The 18,924-nt window shown below is 39.0% G+C and overlaps 1 protein-coding gene across 1 annotated transcript; it reads left to right on the forward strand.

Moving 5' to 3' along the window:
* The first annotated feature begins 4,262 nt into the window (after positions 1–4,262).
* On the forward strand, positions 4,263–14,336 carry LOC140233833 (macrophage mannose receptor 1-like). Its single transcript, XM_072313926.1, has 6 exons — positions 4,263–4,388; positions 5,075–5,267; positions 5,942–6,180; positions 8,795–8,975; positions 11,362–11,591; positions 13,975–14,336. The coding sequence occupies exons 1-6, from the start codon at positions 4,325–4,327 to the stop codon at positions 14,322–14,324; spliced, it is 1,257 nt and encodes a 418-aa protein (XP_072170027.1). The 5' UTR covers positions 4,263–4,324; the 3' UTR covers positions 14,325–14,336.
* The last annotated feature ends 4,588 nt before the right edge of the window (positions 14,337–18,924 follow it).

Below are 18,924 nucleotides of genomic sequence, written 5' to 3' on the forward strand. Positions count from 1 at the left end.
TTTTTTTCATAAATTGCTGCACATGACACTCTTGGTGCAGGAAGATGAGAGACAGTAATTTCAAATGACAGCAATAATAACTGATAAGGAGAATCATTGAAAATCACGGTCAGAGTACTGGAGGAATATGGTTAAGCTAAAGATAACATTAATGTGACACAAGTTGTAATTGCTAAACACAAGAGGGGGGGGGGGTGAGGGGGAGGGTGAGATTGCTCTACAAAGTTTTGCAGCAGGGGACTATACATTTCAAAAGAAAAAAATTACCAACTTGATTTTGCAGAATGTTTATTCTATGAAATTTTTGTCGCACAATTAATTCAGATAAATTAATGACGATCAGAAACAGAATGCGTGGTTCTCAAGATTATTCGCTACTATGATTACGTCACTACATTAGAGTCAGGCAGCAGAAGTCAACAGAGAACTTACCAGTTATGCAATGTGCAGCCACTGACACGACGACGTTCAAATAAAAGGATGTCCTTACCATCATGTATAATCGTCAGCACCATATATGTATAGCCATGTTCAGACGTATTTTCTAGTCGGAGTAAAATCTTGTGGCGCAGCAATTAGAATTCAAATTTATGCTATCTTACCACGACCCTGTGTCCACACGACGGTCGCGGGAAGAAACTCCGACCAATTTACCACGGCCTTCGTGGGGATCACCGTGGAGGGTCGGTGTAACTTCTGGAAATGATAGCACCGCGCAGGTCCACCATACCATTGTTTTGTTTTGTTTTGTTTCTGTTTTCTTTTTTTTTACGAGCGGTATTTACCTTTTCCATTCTTGTTCATGAGAATTTCTGAGCGCTATGAGCTTCTCCGTTGCGATCGACTACTTAGTATAGGTTAGAATTGTACTGCACGCGCACGTGTACTCGCATTTGAATCCGGAAGTTTTACCTAGGTGGTATATAAGGTTTGTAAGGTCTTGTCCGCACGGGCAATTTACTCCGACCGGCTAGTCGTAGTAGCGGGCTACTCCTGAAAAAAAAAAAAAAAAAAAAAATCAGGAGTATCTTAGTCGGAGGAAGAGGTCGTGGTAAGTTCCCCCGACCGGAGGAAGTTACCACAATCTTGTTCAGACGGGTACTTCCGACCTTTCTCCGACCTTCCTCCGATCAAGCTTCTTCCGACCCTTCCTCCGAAGTTACTCCGACCAAAACTGCCTCCGTCTGAACGCAGCTATTATAGGGAAGTGCGGCGGTTTGTCTATAAAGGTACAGATCAGCTAATCACAAGCTAGTTCAGCAAAGGAATCTATACAGATAATGCACCTTTTTACAAAACTTTTTAGAAAACTCAGGAGTATCTTGGTCGGAGGAAGAGGTCGTGGTAAGTTCCTCCGACCGGAGGAAGTTACCACGACCTTGTTCAGACGGGCAATACTCCGACCTTTCCTCCGAAGTTACTCCGATCAAGCTTCCTCCGACCCTTCTTCCTCCGTTTTACTCTGACCAAAACTGCCCTCGTCTGAACACAGCTAGAATCGAGGCGCTGTAAAAAGGTGCATAATCTGTATAGATTCCTTTGCTGAACTAGCTTGTGATTAGCTGATGCTGTACCTTTATAGACAAACCGCCGCACTTCCCTATAATAGCTGCGTTCAGACGGAGGCAGTTTTGGTCGGAGTAACTTCGGAGGAAGGGTCGGAAGAAGCTTGATCGGAGGAAGGTCGGAGAAAGGTCGGAAGTGCCCGTCTGAACAAGATCGTGGTAACTTCCTCCGGTCGGGGGAACTTACCACGACCTCTTCCTCCGACTAATTTTTTTTTTTTTCAGGAGTAGCCCGCTACTACGACTAGCCGATCGGAGTAAATTGCCCGTGCGGACAAGCCCTCGGAGTATCTATGACCTTACAAAGCTTATACGACCTAGGTAAAACTTCCGAGGTCAAATGCGAGTAGACGTGCGCGTGCATTACAATTCTAACCTAGTCGATCGCGACGGAGAAGCTAGCGCTCAGAAATTCTCATCAGCAAGAATGGAGAAGATAAATACCGCTGAAAAAAAAAACACAAACACACACAAAAAAAAAAACAACAACAAACAAACAATGGTATGGTTGACGTGCGCGGCGCTACCACTTCCGGAAGTTACACCAACCCTCCACGGTAATACCCACGAAGGCCGTGGTAAATTGGTCGGAGTTTCTTCCCACGACCGTCGTGTGGACAAAGGGTCGTGGTAAGATAAGCATAAATTTGAATTCTAATTGCTGCGCCATAAAATTTTACTTTGTGTACAGACAAGTCATTCATATTTATGAAGACTCTGACATGTTACAGCCATGTTCAGACGTATTTCTAGTCGGAGTAAAATATTATGGTGCAGCAATCAAAATTCAAATTAAATACTTATCTTACCACGACCCTGTGTCCACACGACGGTCGTGGGAAGAAACTCCGACCAATACCCCACGGCCTTCGAGGGGATCACCGTGGGGGTCGGTATAACTTCCGGAAGTGGTAGCGCCGCCCACGTCGACCATACGATTGTTTTTTACCAGCGGCATTTGTCTTTTCCATACTTGCTAATGAGAATTTATGAGCGCTTCATAGCTTCTTCATTGCGATCGGCTAGGTTAGAATGGTCCTGCCCGCGCACGTGTACTCGCAAAATGTCAACATTGCGATTTGACCCCGGAAGTTTTACCTAGGTCGTAAGTTATGTAAGTTCATAGATACTCCGAGGGCTTGTCCGCACGGGCAATTTACTCCGACCGGCTAGTCGTGGTAGCAAGATACTCCTGAGAAAACTCAGGAGTATCTTGGTCGGAGGAAAAGGTCGTGGTAAGTTCCTCCGACCGGAGGAAGTTACTACGACCTTATTCAGACGGGCACTACTCCGACCTTTCCTCCGAAGTTACTCCGACCAAGCTTCCTCCGACCCTTCCTCCGAAGTATATACTCCGACCAAAACTGCCCTCGTCTGAACACAGCTTATTTAAATGACTGATCGATGAATATAATGTAGGCCTACAGGGTTCGGTATTTTGAGTTTGACAATGGGCACGTACGGGCGTTGTTGCTATGATATCCAAAGACTTCGTGAAAATGGTCTTTATTTGTGTGAAAGGATGGATGAAATATCCATTTTTCCCCTTTTTTTCTGTTTTTTTTTCAATGCAAATGCAAACACCTCGATAAGTTGAAGCATGCACGTGACCTGCGATAAAACATACTTGCTGGTGACAAGTCATACAAATGGACCTGTTCATTTCACCTTGCCATTGATTAGGCTACTACTTCTGTTTTCAGCTTTCCTCCTTCGTTTCTTGTGGGAAATTTAATTGAAGGGTTCGTACCCACAGCTGTTCGTTTCCCAGTGGCTTTGATAGACAGCCGCAGTCCTGTGACCTCTCTGCCATGGATACAAAGAAACAAAGCTGCATAATTAATATTGTGTCTCAATTATATATACAGACTATAATGTACGCTTATTCAGCTTAGTAATGAATTTTAATGAGATATGTCAAAATGTGTGAATTTGTCTGTCCTCATCATGCTGTAAAGGCAATATCAGGTCAGGTTAAAACAAGTACATTCTGCTTTTGGTCTTACTTTTTTTTTTTTAGCTGTGGAAAATGCCGTTGAAAAGTTTAAGAATGTCATATAAAAACTGTGATATGTCATTTTATCTGCAGTAGTTGAAATAAACACATAGGACACGCACGACCATACACACAAACATACATTCACACCAACAACACCCACACATGCACGTAGATGCACTTAGTTATTCAGACAAAATAGTCCTATAAGGGTAACTTATGATGAAATGATGAGGCATTCAACCGGTATCAGGCAGTATCACATTGTTCGCTGTTCCGGGAGAACTTTCCTTATCGAATCTTTTCTTTAATTAGCTGAAGTAGGCACATAACGCACAAACTTATTTTATTACCAGCAACAACCCTTGTTTTAAAGTTGTTTTAATAGTTATTAGAACCATAGAGATTGCAAAAGTGTAATATTGTCCTGACATTGTAAGATCAACCTCTAGTCATCCGGAGTCATGCGCTTAATTGAAACTGCTCAACTGACGTGCTGTCCTTGCCCTTCCGTCTACTCACTGGAATCTAATATTTGATTACCAAAGACTCCTTTAATCGATGAAACACGGATGGCTGATTATTGTCCTAGAGACAATGAGATCGCACGCATGTCTCCTCTGCCATTTTATTTTATCTATTATTTCATTTTAGCTATTTAAGAGATCGTTATCAAAGAGGAGGGCAGTAGGAGACCGCTCGCTGTTAGAAGTGGTCTATTACGCCTTTTTCGTCGAAGAAGGACTACGCTGCTACTTGGAATATGGCTACAGCTTCAGCTACTGTTGTTTTATGGCAACTTACAGTCATTTTGTTTCCTATAGTGGGTAAGTACGGAAAGACATCAGAGCATGATAACCATTTATACTCAAAAGCAATTTGGATTCTAATATCACAGGTGTTGATGGCCATCCATGTGACTTAATGTGTATGTGTGTGTGCTCATCAACGTTTGTTGATTGTGTTAGACTGGTCATCCCGAGAGAACTTGACCATCCTTTCACGCATTTAAAGAAAATAAAGAACAAACGCTCAATACAACTTTCTTTTTTAGGACACATAACAAAATATTACATGTTGATGTGACAATGCTGCTGATTTTCGCAGCATTTATAGAGTGTATGAATATTTTTTTTTAATCATTCAGTGCATCAGTCGTAAGTCAACTTGATTCGATGCTTGTTCACCGCGTGTCCGTCTTCAATTATACTTTTAGATGACTCCGAATTTGTTCTACAATATTTATCAGTTGTGAGCGTTTTTTTTTTTCTCTCACTTAGAATACAGAAAATGTCATCCGAAATTATTGCTTCCGAGGTACAGCAAACCTTTCACATAAAGTAAGTGTGTGTTCATAGTCAATATTTTGAATTATGATAAAACCACGTCCATTAATTCGCATATCATTAAGTACTTAAAGGAATTCTTTATGTAATGTTCATTCTCAATTGGTGTTTACTCATGACTTACATTCTATCCATCACATGCCCATTTTCCCCTTTATCTGCATCAGAGTCCCAATTCTGCTCTAACGGCTTACTAAGTCCCTATACTGGATACTGCTATCATCTCCACGGTGAAAAGGAGGGAAAGTTTGTGGACGCCAGGCGGATATGCCGATCACAATATGATGGAGACGTCCCATCCATTTTCGACACAGATGAAAACGCCTTTGTACAAAGTGTCATATCATCCTCCAGCTACGAGTATGTTTAGTTTCATTATATATCAAAAGAGATAAAGCTCCTCTTAATTTGCAATTCAATGCAACAACTATCATATCAAAACTATCTAATCAATTTTAGTTTAAAGGATTATAACAGGCAAAGTTCATTAATCATGGAATGCCTGCACAGACGTTTTGTCTTTCTTTCATGAGTCTATCTGATGTGATGTAATTCTTATCACCGTACTGTTCAAGATTATACATAGTTAGAATGAAAATAATTTTAGATAAGAAAAACTCTCCGTTCTAGAAAAATAGATAAACTCAAGGAGTATCAAATTTAAACGTGGATATCGACCATGCATTGGTATATTATTGTGAACATAATACATCACACCGACAATAATCGTTTGTTTTTATTCATTCTTAATTACGTAGCAGGAGGACAAAATTACTGTGTAATTGGAATTAATAGATGAAGTATGGTAACTGATCTTCAGGATATACCATACAATTTCGAGAATTGATATGCAAACAAGAAGAGGTGTGTACCAAAGATGATGATGCCATTATAGTGTAATATCTTTATTGTTCATCTATTTCTTAATTTATTCACGTATACCATTTGTGTATGTAGGTCTATGTAAGTGTGTAGGTATGCATTGTTGTGTACTTACGTATAAATCTATTAATCAATTGGTCACTTATATAAAGCGTCTTCTGGCTCGGTGTAAGTGACGCTGCAGTGGAAGACGAACACCGGACCATAATGATTAACCAACCGATCTCATTTTCTGCCTGGGGAGGGTCCGATCCCAATGAGCAATTCGGCAACGAAGACTGTGTCAGGATGACCACATCGACTGGAGAGTGGAGTGATAACTGGTGTTCGACCTTTCTCCCCGTCGGTGTGGTGTGCCAGGAACCTCCACAAGGACTCAATATCTTCACTGGTGAGAAAGTAGGGCCACCTCTCATCAAATTATGATGGTAACATCAGGCCCAAAAAACCAAATAAAAAAAAAGAAAGAAGTGAACAAATAGATGAATTACCATCACATAATATCGTCACACCTGCAATAATCGTACTATTCAGAACTTTAAAGTTGATGATGGGAAGACACGCATTTACAATATCTCTTGAAACTCACTATACCTGGTTTACAAAATGTTAAAATGCGTTTTGTAATATTTATGTTTCAAGTCTGAATCAATGTAGAATGGAATCTAATCCATTTTATTAGCGCCCCCAATTGCTGCTGATGTGGAAAATTCCGGAATGACAACTCATCAAATAAGTGACGCTTGCTCATTCAGCAGAACTCACTGATATATAGGGGCAGACGGTGGATTTGGTCTTCTTTCTTTTCACACTCGGCACTTACGATCAGGGGCAAACACGCCTTTCCTCAGAAATCCCTGTACACACCCATCACTTGCCGTGGAAGGGGTATATAATGTAAGAGTGCAGTGCTCTCGATTTAGATGCAGGGCAGAGGGGAAGCAATGCAAGAAACAGGCTGGAACATCACCTTCTCTTTTCGCACGCTGATGGTCAGTCTGTCTGAAAGTTTTGGTATCTGAAGAGCTTATCATATGTCTGGTACATTAAAGGTTGCGAGTTAGCAGTAATCTGGGGACATTTCATGAAGTGTTTTGTCCGACAAATTTGTCGAACAGATTAGCTCTCACACAATCAGATGCAAGGATTTCAGTAGCTTGTATCATTTTGCTAGAAAAAGATATCTGACAAAATGCTTCATGAAATGTCCCCCTAGAAAGTAGAGGCACTGCATCATTTCAAGGACTTTGTTTCTGGCCTTCAAACATCACAAACGCAAGAAGCAACACGTGAGCAACCTTCACATTAACGGACAGTTATCCCGCTACGAGTTGGTTGGAAGTCTAGAAAACACCACTGTTATAGTACAAACTTAGATAGTGTGAATGGCTCCACAGTTGTCACAGGATGCTTTGTCGCATTGTTTGCACCCTTGTGATCTTGATGAGCTGGTCCATCCTTCCAGTATTGTGTCATATTATGTTGCCATCCCTGCTTGAAAATCTCAGGGGTATCCCCTCGATGTCCGGGTCTTCCCTTCTGGAGCAGTAATAGTTTCCAGCGCTTCTTCGGATCCAGCCAGGGCTGGAGATAAATAGCTATAAGCTGAGACATAATATCGTCAATATCTTACTTTCAATATTGGACGGTCTGACTAACGTGATTTCACGGCCAATAGTAATCTATTCTTCAGAGTGAACAGGTGTCATGTCATTGAGGCATATTATACACTATATCCCCGCCATCAGAGATTAGTGTTTTTCGACTGTCTTTATCTTCGTTTTGTTGCAGTCCTCCTCTCAGGACCAAAATACAGACAGAGCGTCATTACTTGAAAGACTTATTGGAAGAGACCGTCAAGCTTGGCAGTAAAGTAGAGCTGGAATTCCTGTTTCTCTTTCAGTTAGCTTGCAATGTGTTGTAACGGCAAAACCAGTCCTAGAGGATACTGTCCAACCCCATGACGTCCGATGTGGCCAAGAAAGTACAGCCCCTTTAAACGAGGGCATTAAAGGTAGGGGATACCTTTTACAGACCTCCCAAAATGTAGCAAAACATTAAATATGAACCTCAGGGGACTTGTTTAGGCCACTGCTGAGAAATTTGGAAGTCAACAGTTATCTACAATTTGAATAATGCACAAAACTCAAACTCAAACTGCGAGCAGCAATATTTTGTCGTCGTTTGGAGCTGAGCGCATCGTGTGGAGACTCTTGTAAGCCATTTTTTTTTTGTCATGGCTGCACATTATGGGGGGGGGGGGGGATTATAAGATGCTGATGAGGAAAGCTGTGTTGGGAGGTGTGTCTTCATTTTCAGGGTCAAATTCAACCAGAAGTCGATGATTGAAGTCGATGATGATTGATTCCCCTGAGAAGGGACACAATTAGGTTCTTCAGGGAGGTGCATACAGGGTAGGGTCAATTCCCGCCTCCCTTGGCTCATTAATTGCTGACTTCCCTGACTATATAGGATATGTGTGTAGGGCCTATACCCACCGTCAGCCTCGATGATTTCCTTTTTCTTGTGCAGTCTGTTCAGCGTAGGGCAGTCATGCTGTTGTTTTAGCGATGGAATTTGTGTTTTACGTGTTCAGCTCGGCGTTCCGTTATGTCACTGCCTTTCTTGCCATTAAACCGTTAATACTCCAACACTTCAATGATCTATATAGGATCTTCAATGTTCCAGTGTTTGTTGTTCCTTTTTTAAAAGGAGATTCGACACAAAGGCAGATGACAGGATGATAATAAGGTAAGTCTTATCTCATTTTTAGAGTCTTTCCTAAAGGAAGGGGTGTAAACATACTGTTTCTGCAAGAGCATCCTCCGTAGCCCAGCTGCCAAGCTCTATTGCTCTTGCCCCAGGTTATACACTTTTAGAGAGCAACCTTCGGCCGCCTGAATGCAGTTTCATGACTAGCATCCAGCTTTTGGAACAGTTTATGCCCGAGGCCATCAGCAGCTAAAAATTAGTTTTGGTGTTGTTGGTTGTTTTTTAAATTACAGAATGTCCAGCCAACATGGTTCCCTACCAGACATCAACTACAACGGAGTGCTTCTGGTTTTCGTTCGACAAAGAGACTGCGCTGTCAGCGAGTTCGGACTGCAGCGCCATGGGAGCTGAATTAGCCCTTGTCATCGACGAGAATCACAACGATTTTTTAAATTCATATTTACCGACCATAGGGTATGTGATGATTAAACCTTTTATGTCATCGTCTGGAAAGTGGTAACAAGGATGAAGACAATAACGATTATTTCAGTGAAAGGAAAGAACACGAATTTTCACATCCTTCAATCTCATTCTATTCGTCGACATAATGGCACGAATTCACGAAGGTGGTACAATCTTGTCCATGGTTTAAACCATGGACAAAGACCGTAGTTTTGTATGGGGCACCAAGTGTCGCATGTCCCATTTCGTTACGAAATCAGCCATTTTGTCGACCAAATGACCATTTCGTTAATAGGCCATGAATCACTCATTTCGTCGACAATGACCTTCATGAATTCGAGCCAATGCGTTTATTGATATAAATATTATGATATTAGCACAAAAACAATCGATAAAGTATGGGTTTTAGGATTAACTCTCAATTCTCATTTTACATGGAATGACCATTTTCAAAATGTAACTATCTCGAAATCTAGCAAAATTTCTTCTGTAATTGAAGGACTCGATGAATAAACAACCCTTAAGAATGTTATATAATGATTTATGATTGCCATATACACGTACATCATACTGTAGCATCGTTTGGGGAAATTGTAAAGAATAGAATATTCTTCTTTATTTCTTTTTCAGAAAAAAAAAATCCCTTCGAACTTTGCCCGAAATCCTCCTGTTTTGCTCACACTGATTCTTTGTTCCATGAATTAAATATTCGCAGGCTAATGGTATTAACTTGTACCAAACGGCTCTATCCATTACATTGTATAAACGTGTTCATTATTTTACTCCCTTTTTCCAGATAATTTGTTTACTAATAAACATGTTCCTTCATACCCAACACGTTGTTCTCATGATTTTCATCTAATAAGAAATTCACCCTAAGTTTAAAGATAAAGCTAAAGGGTCGATTCGACATCATGATCTAAATGCCCTCTTTGAGCATGTAAAATCTTGTGCCTCTTTATTGTCGTTTAAACCAGTCTTAACGAAATATATTTTGCCGCAGTATGATTTGATTGATGAATATGTTATGACTAGGGCGGTGAGTTAGTTCAGTCCATAGCGCGTCTGCCTCGCGATCCAAAGGACCTCGGTCCGATTCCCGGGTCCCACTGAGCAGTGTTGTGTGTAATCATACCGTTCCGAGGTAAAACACTTTGTCCCTCGGATAAGACATAAAATGGAGGTCTCGGGTGTGGGAGAGTCAGAACTCAAGCACGTAATAGATCTCGCTTTAGTTTCTTCATCGCAAAGAGCAGGGTGTTTGACCCGGTGAAGTGGTCCCGTCTTACATCCACCCAGACCCCATGGAAGCTATTGCAGCTGAGTATGGGCTATCCAGACATTCCTCTCAGATGGAAATGAAACAAACGAACAAGCGCTGGTCATATCTATAAGATTATACTCTATTGGGTATGCCAGATTGTATCCTCACTAGCACATGCACGCACTAGCAACACATGCACTTCACTACAATATTATCAAGAATCTTAAACAGCGTTTATAAATCATACGGCCCTCTTGTACGTCATTGTATATCAAATAAGGCTGGCCATTCCTTCAAGCTATGCTTGATATGGCAGCCATCTGTACTTTCTAGCTGTTACTATACCGATATCTATGTTCCCTCATGATATTCATATATTTGTAATTTGAAATATCGTTTGTCATTTCTCTGTTAACCTTACCCCCTTCTGCAGTTAATGAACTTTATGTTGTAAAATGTGAAATTTTGATTAATGTATTAATTACTGAAAGCGCATAGATAAAATCCCTCCTCAAATAAGGAGGTAAATCAACCAAATCAATCAGTATCACCCAAACAGAAGTTCTATGCTTTGGGGCAAAACACCTAAAATACTGAAGTGAGATAATCACCTTGTACATTTTTCTATTGTGATAACCAAACGTCATCGTTTCGTAATGATGCACGACGTGCAGTCATGGTACAATCTCCTCAATTTTAGAGAGTTCTCTCCGGAAGGAACAAACATCAATAACAATAACTGTGTATTAAGTTTTTGGGGAAAAGACGCCGTGACTCATAATACTCAAATGAAAAAGTCATTTGAGTATTATAAGAAAGGTAGTTCGTGTTATATGTGTAAATGTATTGGGCTACACTGTCTTGGAAGGTAGTCAAATATCATGTTCTTGCAAAGTGTTGGACTGAGACAAGATGACAGTGTTTTTGTTAGAAATGCGAAATAGGTTTTCATTCTACAAAACAAAAGTGAAGTAATACCCAAGATGTAGCCGTGTGTTTGTGTGTACATTATTTGTTGACGTGTGCCGTCAGCTTCCAGAATTGTGTCACTAATCATTAAAGTACAAGTTTGTTTCGTTTGGTTATTTGTTGTTGTTTTTATTTTTTCACTTTCCATATAACTACACTCATTAGAGCAGAGAAGGCTTGGATCGGGGTCCAACAGATTCTCGATGGAACCGGCACAGCCTACACTTCGGTGAAATTTGGCGGTGTAAGCAGCGTGTACTATACAAATTTTATGGACACCTACAGTGGTACTGAAAACCCCGTGTGCGTTTACATGGACAGGGATAATTCTGGTCAGTGGCTTCATGATGAATGCGACAGCTCCACACACTACTATATATGCCACTACAACGCTAGTAAGTAACGATTTGGGACTTGTACTCGTCAATGTTCTTGTGAGTTTGTAATCAAATCGTAACACTTTACTACATAGGAGAAAGGAGTGCAACAGACATCCTCTTCGTTGTCATCACTTTGTAGCTTTTCAGTATTATCCGTCACGGATGTTGGTGGCAAGATTGGCATGGATTTTGGCTGTCCTATCTTGATATCAGTGTTGTTAGGAGGAATGTAAAAGTTGTAAACCCGAGTGTTTTGTGCAATAACGTAAAGTAAAGTATAGTTAATAGTACGGAAGATGTTCATCGTCGTGGTAGAAACTGAAGGAAATAGAACTAATCTTCTGTCTGACACGAAGCGAGGTAAACACGAAAAAAAAAATAGTTACCCACGATATACAATTATAGTTGTCGTGCGTTCCTTTACATGACCACATACATGAATTTGCATATTAAAATTAACACATGTACACGTATATATGTAGGCCTATATATATATATAGAGAGAGAGACGAGAAATACACTTGAATAATGTGTTTATCATTTATACATCATTAACTCATATTGTAAATGCTGCAATATGGAATCGAAATTTCTTACCAAGTTTTCAGGGTTTGGATATTGGTTGATGCAGTTAGGCTTTAGCAAGATTGGTTTTGACGATACATTCCAAAGTCACGGCATTTGTATGAGCCCATAGTCAGCTCTGCTTGTTCTTGTGAGTTTGTAATCAAATCGTAACACTTTACTACATAGGAGAAAGGAGTGCAACGGACATCCTCTTCGTTGTCATCACTTTGTAGCTTTTCAGTATTATCCGTCACGGATGTTGGTGGCAAGATTGGCATGGATTTTGGCTGTCCTATCTTGATATCAGTGTTGTTAGGAGGAATGTAAAAGTTGTAAACCCGAGTGTTTTGTGTAATAACGTAAAGTAAAGTATAGTTAATAGTACGGAAGATGTTCATCGTCGTGGTAGAAACTGAAGGAAATAGAACTAATCTTCTGTCTGACACGAAGCGAGGTAAACACGAAAAAAAAAAATAGTTACCCACGATATACAATTATAGTTGTCGTGCGTTCCTTTACATGACCACATACATGAATTTGCATATTAAAATTAACACATGTACACGTATATATGTAGGCCTATATATATAGAGAGAGAGAGAGACGAGAAATACACTTGAATAATGTGTTTATCATTTATACATCATTAACTCATATTGTAAATGCTGCAATATGGAATCGAAATTTCTTACCAAGTTTTCAGGGTTTGGATATTGGTTGATGCAGTTAGGCTTTAGCAAGATTGGTTTTGACGATACATTCCAAAGTCACGGCATTTGTATGAGCCCATAGTCAGCTCTGCTTGGTATATCATTTCATTGTACTGTCATTACTGGACAGCAGTCCGTTATGAATGATCAGTGGTGAGATGAAGATGATGACAGCATAGACCTACATCACACATGGGCATTTATCTATTTATGCACCTGCTTCTGTCAAAACTTTCAAAGTTCAAAGAACAAACAAACAAACAAAAAACCATTTAAAACATGCTTCCTTGCTTTAATCTCATCATCACCACCGACGGCCAGGTTGGATGGAGTCGCCGCTTAAAGAAATCTAAAAACTACTTGCGGAGAAGATAGTACCTCTCTTAAATAAAGAAAAAATTCATGTGCACTTGTAGTGTATTTGGAGAATCATCGCTCAAGCAATTTCATTTGCGATATGCACATACTTTACCGAAGAAAGCACATATTTTGGCAGGTTGATTATGATTATCTAATTTTTCCATTTTCGCACATTTTTTTTTTTCGGAGTAAACATGGATAGTAAGCAAAGACGACATGTATGTATCAAGATTCAGCATGGTGTCCACAATTGTCCATTTCAGTAGTTAGCAAACTTGAGACAAAACAAAAATGTCGAGTTTTTAAGTTTGCTGCTCCCCATCATTGGTGTTTATTTATGGCAGTTGAGTCTGAAATGGTACCTCAGCCAAATAAGTCCGAAATAAGACCGACGACTGCGGAAATTTTGCTGGTTTCAAACAATATTTTTAGTTATAGCGAACATTAGAATTACTAAAGTGTTTGAAAGTTATTATTATGTGCTCCTTAGATACCGAGAACTTTGAGCAAAGACTGCAAATGAATTAACACCCAATACTGTATATACTGTCTTAAAATTATTACTATTATCTTTTAAGCGAGTACGTCAGGAACCACTCCGACCACAGGATATAGTCCATTAACTACCACATCTACTACAATAATGGCTTCCACCATCACAACTCCGTTTCTAACAACCTCCATTGACGGCACTTCCAACGCTTTCACTGTGGTTTCAACGAGTACACCACCCGTTACCTCAAATATGCCTGCATCAACAGAGGAAGGAGGCCTAGAAACGACTTTGTGGACAACAAAAAGCACAACCAGCATCTCGACGACATTAGCCGGCGAGATGACTACCACGAATGATCTGACGTCACAAAGCAGTCCCACGGAAGAGGTGTCCATGCAACCAGTCACTACACAGACAGCTAATCATCTAGCTTCTACTATTAGCATGGAATCTGAAACCACAGACAACTCGCCTGCCGGCATAACAACGCCACAAGTTACGACAGCCCAGCATAGCTACACCGCAGCAACAACGAGCATGCCGATCACCACGAGGGATTCTCGAACGACACTTCCTGCAGAGGTTACTACGTACGCGTCAGGTCGGTATTTGTGATGATTTAGATGTTGTCAAGTGTCTTTGTATATAACATGTTGTGACTATGCTTTGTCTGTTCTATTTTCCATATTTCACGTGGTCGTGCATAGCGGCATGCTAGCTGCACTCGAAATTAGTCACCATTGCTCAAAGAAGCGCGCAGAGCTGTTTGATGCGCGTTAACATTTGACGTTCCTCCTGCCAAGAGGAGAGAAATCTCTTTTTGCTTCTATTTTTTTTCTTTGTGTCTACCATTTTGAAGTTGTTCAAGTTTGTTGTGAATCAGGAGACACAATCTACAGCAGTGGCAGGCAAGCCGAGGATATCAAGAAGTGACGTAGGAGACTCGTCAGGAGACTCGGCATGCTTCCAGTATATTTCGCGCCACTCGCGCTCAAATGTGGACATCTTTATCAGGAAGACAGCTCGCTCAAGCAACCAACGAGAGGCTGTGACCATTCCCAAGAAGGACAGAAGACAAAGAGGTGTTTTCAGTTATCATGAGAATACGCGGTAAAATTTTGCTTCTTACAATTTGTCAATAATGCATATGGATCTTACGCATCCTCAATTTGTTGGAGGTGAAATAAAACAACTTGATCTTGATCTATCATCAATACTACTGATATACGGTTAGTGTGCTGCTATAAATTGAACTTTATAGCGTTGTCCAAATGTTCAAATCTTCACCAACTTGGCTAAAGAGAACGATTTGGTGAGCCTATCATCTTATACACTATGCTTTGGTTCAGACGTTTCTCCAACGAAATTATCTTGGTAACTCACAAGATATCACAATGCATATTATAGCACGCTATAGATTCGTCTATTTTTGTTAGAGACAACTTGTAACGTCAATTGAACTGTCAATTTGCTTACATTGTATATCTCACGTCAATGTGTAACGTGTTTGTTCATATTCATCTCTAACAAAAGTGAAATTGGTATCAATCATAGATTGGTATTGATCTACAAGGAAGCAATCAGTGAACGTTTTAAGGGATTATGCACACACACACACACACAAGAGAAGTTCGACAAAATGCTGGCAGTGGCAGAAGTATCAGAAGAAATACAATAGAGAGTACATGCATGATTATTTAAAAGCGGTAAATTATTTAGCTAGTCTAATTGTCAAACTCTTCAGCACCAACCGACAGTCCCCTTTTAATTAATTTCATCTTTAAGTACAAAACTGTGCGATGAATTTTCACTTTGGAAGCCCAAAAATACAGTCACACTATACATATTGCAGGGCAGTAAGAATGATACCTTCATCTGTGATGCTGGTACATCATCTCATTCCTATTCTTGATACGGCTTTTACTGCTTCTAATGATTATCATAATACATCTGGTATTATTTTTCCCAGATCACCTTAAGGAGTCAGATGGTTCCAAAAGTCGCCGATACCCTGAAGAACGCCTGGTCTGGATTACTACGTTGATCACCGACGCGATCTTCCATCAGATCCATTTTCTGTGCACATTCACAAATAATTTTTGATTGCCGATGTTATAAATGATCGGCAAAATAGTACTGTGATTGCAGATTATTTACGTTTTATTTGATATTTCTCATTCCCGTTGTGTCATTGTTTGCGTCAATCACGAACGAGATTCGAAAAAAGTCCTGATGGTCACTTATTTATTGCTACAATAGGAGGCAAAGACAATGATCATTTATCTTAGTGATTATCTCGTCTGTGGTCACGTAATTATCAATACAGGAGTGGGCAAATAATGGTAATTAATTATATAGGTGATTATTTCGTCACAAGTAACCGCTATTTTCTTCTGTAAAATAGAACTCCATAATTAATGTAACAAACTGTCTTGTCTGATTCCGAAATCGTAATCAGAAAACAGGAATCTTGGCTCATTGTGCGTAATGGCTCTATTGTCAATCGATTTGACAAGAGGTATAGTTATAATTCATAATTTTCATCTGTGTCACATGGATATAATTCATATATACATGTAATATATTAGTATTCACCTTGAAATTACAAGTTTTGAAGACATTCATAAAATTAAAGTAAAATTTCGACAGGAAATTATTTTTAGAGTATAACGTTTTGACTTTTTTGTGCTTTCTCGTATAGTAAATCGTTGGCCCCTTAGCAACCCGCGTGAATAACCACCAACCGCATTTGTCCAACCTATTTTGATGAGCCCAAAAGATTACACTTTCTTCTTGCATGATCCCATGTAAGCAAGATTTTAGACATACATGATATTCTTTGTTATCATTGTTATATCGTCCTTGTGTCTAAGAGGTAACAAACGGACGTTTCTGTGTTACAGAGACATCAGTCGCCTCCATCCACCTTATATATATATATATATATATATATATATATATTACATTGTATAGTGTGAGAGAAAATGTTTTCACGTAAAGAGGAGGGGTACTAGTAATCATATTGGAAAGAATTTATGGTTTCAAACACACACACACACACAAATGTATTTTATGAATTTATCACGGCGATGTAACTTCGACAAAAATGTTTCCCTAGATGTCTTGTAGAATGACACACTAGCGTAAAATACGCGTCGTCGTGACTTCAGTACGTATCCAAAGCGATGATTTATTCTGTCAGAATTTTGCTTGTTAAATATTGCTGCAATGGGACAAAAACGAGAAATAAATGCCATAATTTCCATTATTCCAAGAATCTATGAAAATCTGAAAGCTTTAAGAGTAGGCGCTTTGAATAACATCTATGGTGTTTATATAGCTGACTCTGTTTTACACATAATGGGCGATAGTTAATCTATCCATGTATGTAAACCACACCCAGGAGAGTTACACTTGCCACAAATGAGAGTTAACTAAAAATAAGAGTGAGTTTGAACGTATGATGGATACTGCCGGAGTGCAGTTACGCAGTTCTTAAGATTTTCTTTCTTATTTGCCGATTAAATAAAGACGCACAAACACACACGCAAGATCAGAATAATTATTATGCACGCTTTCATCATTAGAAATCCATTCAGTCCCGGCCACGTATAAGTATCGTAAGTACAAAGTACAACAATGTTGTATACATTAGTATGTTGTGGTGCAAAGTAGTTGATGTAACTATATATATATATATATATATATATATATATATATATATATATATATATATATATATATATATATATTATATATATATATATATATATATATATATATATATATATATATATATATATATATATATATATATATATATATATATATATATATATATATATATATATATATATCGAGAGAGAGAGAGAGAGAGAGAATTAGTCTCGAAGTTGTTACAGAGTCATTTAAACGCTTAACATGGTTTACAACACTTTCCTCGTGTAGTAACCCCATGGCAATTATAAAGGAACAATGAATTTTAGGGCCACTAACACTGATCAAAAACACCATCATCTCCAATGTTGTAACATACTACCGCCATGGCGATAGAAACGACACTGGGAAGTAGACATTGTTTAGCCTGTGACGTACAGGACATGTAACACATTTTTAGAATCTTGTAAACTATCCAAAATGTGCTAGATGACTACAACTGTGCCAGAATAGTAATCTCACAAGGGAATGCATGCTGTTGTATTGAACGAATGGGAAAAATACAACAAAACACGCAATTTCAGAACAGTCGAAGAAAATGCATGCGCATTATAAAAGACATTAGACACAGTTCAGTCTATTACAAAGGTCATTTAATTCATGCGCATTTCGTATATAAAATACATTAGAAAGAACTAACAATCGTGTCATTTACACTTACAATTATTCATTCAATCTATTACAACACAAACTTATCGACGGAAAATGTAAATAAATTACATACGTGCTTTGATACAAAAACGTCAAATATTTCTATTTCTGAACCATACAATTCCAAACACAAAATACATGGTGAACAACATGCATGAACCAAGGGAGTCTGTGAGGAAAGCGAACAATCTGTATACCATTCTGCTTTGTTCATTATTAATTATTCATTATTTGTCTGAAATATTGTTGAATTATACGTGAAAGAACTACAACAACAAACAAAACAAAACAAAATGCGAGAAAACATCATTATAACAGAATAACATCAGGTTTGAGCACGGAAAAAAAAATAACCTCATTCAATATCTAACCACACAGTGTGAATTTTGTCACAAACAATCATGAACTTGGGTGCACTACAGTTGACGCAATCCCAGAAAAACAATAACGACGGAACGACGAAGCAAAGACACGACATGCTGATCAAAGCATGGAATTCTGCAAATGACTATGTAAAAATATAAATATCCTATGTCCCCATACTAAAGTATTTTTTTTCTACTGTGAAGTCACATTTGATTTCATGTCACATGACAAGCATCCTTGTAATTTGTTCCTGAGCCATATACGGTCCGAGACTCGACAGAAGACGAATTACCAACGAGAAGAAATGTGGATTGCAAATTGAAGTGACCGTGCGTGTTATCTACTTGCTCCCGTGTCTTTAATGCTAGTAAAAGTGGCAAACAGTGCAAACGGGTAGTATGTGTTGTATGTTTGTATGTGTGTGTACATATGAGCTTGTTGACACTGCTTAACAGAACACTACCTCATTTTTACCTTCTTG

This window comes from Diadema setosum, chromosome 10 (genome assembly GCF_964275005.1).
Source record: "Diadema setosum chromosome 10, eeDiaSeto1, whole genome shotgun sequence".
NCBI lineage: Eukaryota > Metazoa > Echinodermata > Echinoidea > Diadematoida > Diadematidae > Diadema > Diadema setosum.

Bases quoted from the DNA above. Each gene is read 5' to 3' on its own strand.
- LOC140233833 (XM_072313926.1), top strand. From the start codon at position 4,325: ATGGCTACAGCTTCAGCTACTGTTGTTTTATGGCAACTTACAGTCATT. The intron at 4,389-5,074 runs GTAAGTACGGAA...TATCTGCATCAG, and splicing joins CATTTTGTTTCCTATAGTGG to AGTCCCAATTCTGCTCTAAC. The intron at 6,181-8,794 runs GTGAGAAAGTAG...TTTAAATTACAG, and splicing joins AGGACTCAATATCTTCACTG to AATGTCCAGCCAACATGGTT.